This window comes from Somniosus microcephalus, chromosome 3 (genome assembly GCF_052327205.1).
Source record: "Somniosus microcephalus isolate GS21.2 chromosome 3, FLI_Smic_1.0, whole genome shotgun sequence".
Classification (NCBI taxonomy): Eukaryota; Metazoa; Chordata; class Chondrichthyes; order Squaliformes; family Somniosidae; genus Somniosus; species Somniosus microcephalus.
This window is the reverse complement of record NC_140989.1, coordinates 29,058,977-29,064,976: the sequence shown is the minus strand read 5'-3', so window position 1 is coordinate 29,064,976 and position 6,000 is coordinate 29,058,977. Positions and strand designations below refer to the sequence as shown.

Here is a 6,000-nt window from a genome sequence, read left to right as displayed (position 1 = left end):
GGTGTTCCCATGCGCCTGCTGTGCTTGTCCTTCTAGGTGGTAGAGGTCGCAGGTTTGGGAGGTGCTGCCGAAGAAGCCTTGGAGAGTTGCTGCAGTGCATCTTGAAGATGGTACCGTAAAAAAAAGGGTGTGGGCATGTAAGCGCGGTGTTGGCGTTCCCTGTATTTATGTCTTTATCCGCTCCCCCCCCCGACCCTGTTCCACCCGTCGTGGGGGGGGGGGGTTAATATTGAGGCCTTAGTGTTTTAGACTATTTAATAATATGTGGCATGACACATCAAGCCCAATTCTATCCTCATCTGAAATGCACCCATGCATAGTTTCCAGCAAGGTCACTGGGTAGTGATGAGGAGCAGGAAGTACGGCTGATTAATTCCCCTCATTAATCGAGGAAATCTGAGGCCAATTGTATTGCCTCCACTTTCCACTCCTGCGGAGATAAGCTAATGCACACAGACATAGGACAGAACCTGGGACCTTCCTGCTCTATATGGCTTAGTAACCCTTGCCTAGAATGGGGGGGGGAATAATTACCATTCCTGGTTCTGACTACTATCCAACCAATCATGCTCAAAAGTGCACGATCAGTAAACGCAACACACTGAACCTACAATAGCGAGAAATGGACACTCTAAAAACGAGCCTGATGCGTCAAATATGATAGCGAGCATAAGATAACGGGCTGCAGATCCTATTAAAAGTGATGCTTATCATGAATGTTTCTGCTCATTTTTATGTTGGTGCATTTGTTATAACTACAGCAGTGCAATATGGTACTTTACACTGCTTGCAGTTAAATAACTGCAGCTTGAAGCTTCTCGAATGCAATGATGTAAAGTGTATGGCATGGCAATATTCATTTACAAGGGTCCCTCTCAGTTTGTACCTTAAAACTCTGTGGCCAGATATCAATACCGCAATTTGCAAACTGTACACAAACTGTACACATTTGTTGAAAATTAGCACAAATTGGCAGAAAAGTGCATTTTAATTGATACTCAATATCTTTGTGATGAACATATTATCCTCATATTTAGTGATTTTTTTGCTTAAGGCATATATATATAATATATATATGTCTTAAAGTGTATGTATATATATATATAAAATATATGGCTTAAAGTGTATATGGTTTAAAGTGTATATATACATACAACATATATGTGGTTTAAAGTGTATGTATATATATTTATAATATATGGTTTAAAGTGTATATATATATAAAATATATGGCTTAATAAAGTGTATATGGCTTAAAGTGTATATGGTTTAAAGTGTATATATACATACAACATATATATGGTTTAAAGTGTATGTATATATATTTATAATATATGGTTTAAAGTGTATATATATATTAAATATATGGCTTAAAGTATGTGTGTATGTGTATTTGAAACAGAAGAATGAAATCATACTAAAGCCTTACTCTGAAGGTCAGAACAAAAGAGGTCAAGGGCACAGCTATAGGTAGTTGTTTATCAAAACCATTGAGTTCAGTAACTAACAATTTTTTTTAAAAAGCACTGCAGCCGGTCCTGTATACCCTGGTGCCAAATGTGCACCCTCTGATGCTGAATCAGTATTCCAGCTCGTGTTGTGTCTGAGCTGTATGCATTTGGCTGATCAGAGAATGCGTCTATTTATGGTACAGCACCAACTGGAGGCACAGAGTGAGTCGCAGTGTTCAGTAACAGGCAGGCTCATTCACACACGCACGCATGCACAAACACACTGCAAAGGAACATCAAGCCACAAGTCTGCTGACATTTTCTTTATCGCTTATCATTTGGTGGAGTCTCTTCTGATTCCCGGTCCTGATATATATTTTTTTTAGCAGCTGTTGAATTTCCGCAATGGATATTGGAAGAAGGTTGAACAGAGGTGAAAATATTACATTTATTAACCCCTGGATTAAGTATTATCTATTTTTCTTCAGTTTCCTGTTCTGGGTAAGTAATTGCTGATCTGACATTTACAGCCAGTTTATCCAGAAAATGCATGCAGGTGCTTAATTTATTTTGTTTAAAGCTTAATTTTTAGCAGCACCTTCTGTAATCTCTTCTTCGCTCAGTAACATTACCCATCAGTTCTAATTGAAGCTATTAGTGGGCATTGTTTGAGCTTGTATTCAAATTTCCTTTTGATTATTACTTGACTGTGATTCGTAATCATTTGTTGAGCTGTCAATTTTTTTTTAAAGGAATCATTCACTGTTTTAGGTGTTGGTGCAGTTGTGCTTTTTGCTTTCATGGGAATTTGCAGGAGTGTGTTCATTGATACAGTGAGCCTGTCAGATCAGTTGTGTGTATTGGTATAGTAGGAGCCAGCTGGCTTTAGTGGAAAAGGGGTAGGCGGGTGAAGGGGGATGTTCTATCTGGTCTGGGGCAGCACTGATACCTGAAATGGCAACCTCCCATCTCCCTCCCTTCGCAGAGGTGTGTTGTAGAGTTGTGTCCTTGAGATTTCTATTGATTGTTGCATCCATTTTCTGCAAAGTTCATTCCAATATTATCTTACCACTCATGCTGGTGCATAGTTCTAAGAGCGATGGCTAATTAGTTAACTCATCACAGGGCTGGGAGTGTCCTGCTCTGTCTGGATCAGTTCCAGATTGGACAATTGAATGATCAGGGGAGCCTAGTTGCGATGACCCTTTCACTGTGCTAATATTGTATTTAACTTCCTTCAGAAAGGGTCTTTAAAAGATAAACTGGAAAAATATTACCAGTATTCTACAACAGTTATAATTTAAAAATTAGCTGATCGCCCATGGTACTGTTTACAAGTAGTCTGGACCTGGAGCATGGCGGGGGCACTTTGAAGCTGGTTAATCTGGCCTGTCTCTTTAATACCACAGCTCGGACACTCCTTGTTGGGAAGTGATCTAAATCTGCACATTATGAGGTCAATTAGAGGGTAATTGGCAGCTGGTTATAAATGCCTGGCTCTTGGCCTTAGGGAGAGGCCAGGTTCGCAAGGTCAGAAATACCAGCAGGAAATGACCAGATTCATTCTCATACTGTGACGCTTGGCGTAGGATGGCCATGTGCTAGATGCAAGATTTTTAAAAAAGTATTACGTAATTTACATATATACACACACACACATATACATTATTACTTCATCGTTCCCTCAAACACTCTTTGGCCCAAGTGCAGAGTATAATGTACTCCAAAATTGCAAAAACAAAAGACTTGCATTTGTAAAGCACCATATTGTGTTTCTCAGGAACATCTCAAAATCCTTAATTTGACTTGCCCCCAGCTTGCTGCCAATGATGCTCTGAGCACTGGGTGAGAGGAGCTGGGTTAGACTCCTTTGATTTTTACTTTGAGTGGAAAAGCTTCTCAGTTCAGTGTCCCTTCCCTTCCAAGGCACAGCTGAAGTTAAGAACTCACCATGTGGGAGGAGGAAATTGGTCACGATCCCACTCCTGATCGCTATTCATTGGTGTATCATGCACCCCAAGATTGCCAAGAAAAAAGAATTGCATTTATATAGTGCCTTATCACGTTTCTACATCTCAAAACCATTCACACACAATAATGAATTAGTTTGAAGTCGAGTGACTGCTGTTATGTAGACAAATATGGCAGCCATTTTACGCATTGCAAGATCCCACAAACAACGATGAAATAAATGACTAGGTAATCTGTTTATGATACTGATGGGCCTTCAATAACCACAAAACTAGAAGTTATAGACTTAAACAAGTTGGCTTTTAATCACTAAGATCAGAGCTAACATCTCAACACGCCGACTGGTTCACAGGAATGAGTCATACAGATCCTGGGATCTTTATGTAAGAGAAGTCAGGGGCGGAGCCAAGAGCCAAGACCTGGAACCTTCCAGGTTAGTCGGGAAAGAGGAAGTGAAACTATACACCGTGGGGGAGGGTAATATACATGAGTGCAAAACGAATACAGAATCAAGACAAACAGATTTCATTACATTCACCCCTTCTATAGATTTAGTCCATCGGGGTGATGTTTCTTAAAAGTTGGTATAAGTGAGTCTGTCAGGAGGTTTTGCAGTTCTCAGGGATCGGCGCAAAGCCGGTTGGGGTGCCTCTAGGGGAGTGGATTCTGGTTCCTCCGCTGTCCGGGCCTCCGCAGTGTCTTCCAGGTTATCTGCAGTGTCCTCCAGGTTAAAGTTGGGTATTGATACCTCTGGGCGTCCTGTCTCTTTGTAGTGTAGGTCTTCATCGGGTAGTCTCCCATCATTCTCTCCGCTCCCCGAGGGAGCGAGGTCTTTTATGGAAACAGTGTCCTCTCGCCCGTCAGAGTATTCGATATAGGCGTACTGAGGGTTTGCATGGAGGAGCTGTACCTTTTCCACAAGGGGGTCCGTTTTATGGCCTCTCACGTGCTTCCGCAATAGTACTGTCCCCGGAGACGTCAGCCACGCGGGTAGAGATATGCCCGAGGTGGATTTCTGGGGGAAAACGAACATCTTTTCGTGAGGGGTAGCGTTAGTGGCAGTACATAACAGAGACCTTATGGAGTGGAGCACGTCTGGGAGGACTTCCTGCCAGCGGGAGGTCGGAAGGCCTTTTGACTTTAAGGCTAACGTGACAGCCTTCCAAACAGTAGCATTCTCCCTTTCCACTTGCCCATTACCCCGGGGGTTGTAGCTAGTGGTTCTGCTAGTGGCTATCCCCTTTGAGAGCAAGAACTGGCGCAGCTCGTCACTCATGAATGACGTCCCCCTATCGCTGTGTATGTAGTTCGGCATGCCAAACATGCAGAATAGATTACAGAGACACTTGATGACCGTGGCACTAGTCATGTCTGGGCAGGGAATGGCGAAGGGGAAGCGGGAATATTCATCAATGATATTGAGGAAGTATACGTTACGGTCGGCAGAGGGAAGGGGTCCCTTGAAGTCCAGACTTAGGCGCTCGAATGGCCGTGTGGCTTTGATAAGGTGTGCACGGTCAGGCCTGTAGAAACGAGGCTTGCATTCCGCACAGATGCGGCAGGCTCTGGTCATTGCCCTGACCTCCTCGATGGAGTGGGGCAGATTGCGGGACTTTATAAAATGGTATAGTCGGGTGACCCCTGGGTGACAGAGGTCGTTGTGGAGACCCTGTAATTTGTCCGTATGAATGCTGGCACACATTCCCCGCGATAGGGCGTCTGGGGGTTCATTAAGGGCTCCCGGCCTGTACATAATATCATAGTCGAACGTGGATAGTTCGATCCTCCACCTGAGTATTTTGTCATTCTTGATTTTCCCCCTTTGTTTGTTATTAAACATGAAAGCCACCGACCGCTGGGCGGTGAGCAGGGTGAAACGTTTGCCGGCTAGATAGTGTCTCCAGTGCCGCACTGCCTCCACTATAGCCTGTGCCTCCTTCTCGACAGAAGAGTGCCTGATTTCAGGTCCCTGAAGGGTTCGGGAGAAGAAGGCCACAGGTCTCCCAGCCTGATTGAGGGTCGCAGCTAAGGCAAAGTCTGACGCATCGCTTTCGACTTGAAAGGGAATGCATTCGTCCACTGCACACACTGCAGCCCTTTCAATGTCCTGTTTAATACTGGTGAAAGCCTCCCGAGCTTCAGCTGATAGTGGGAAGGACGTCGATTTAATGAGGGGTCGGGCCTTATCAGAGTAATTGGGCACCCATTGGGCATAATACGAAAAAAATCCCAGGCACCTTTTTAAAGCTTTGGGATTGTGTGGCAGGGGCAGTTCCTTTAGGGGGCGTAATCGGTCAGGGTCCGGTCCAATTACCCCATCTTCCACCACACAGCCGAGGATACAGAGACGGGTTGTGTTGAAGACACATTTGTCTTCGTTGTAGGTTAGATTCAGCTTTAGGGCAGTTTTTAAAAATCTCGCAAGATTTAGATCGTGGTCTTGCTGGTTGTGCCCGCAGATAGTGACATTGTCCAGATAGGGGTAGGTAGCTTGTAGTTTATTCTCGTCAACCATGCGGTCCATCTCACGTTGGAAGACCGAGACCCCATTTGTTACCCCGAAGGGCACTCTGAGAAA

At 44.0% G+C, this 6,000-nt stretch overlaps 1 protein-coding gene across 2 annotated transcripts in view; it reads left to right on the top strand.

Moving 5' to 3' along the window:
• The first annotated feature begins 1,673 nt into the window (after nucleotides 1-1,673).
• Nucleotides 1,674-6,000, top strand: part of tspan33b (tetraspanin 33b) — a 93,707-nt gene continuing 89,380 nt past the window's right edge. The window contains exon 1 of one of the 2 annotated variants that reach the window (XM_085979781.1): nucleotides 1,674-1,952. In XM_085979781.1, coding sequence (XP_085835907.1) covers nucleotides 1,857-1,952 — 96 coding nt within the window. In that variant the 5' untranslated portion in view covers nucleotides 1,674-1,856. The remainder of the gene's footprint in view (nucleotides 1,953-6,000) is intronic. The other variant, XM_085979782.1, reaches the window with a different exon arrangement.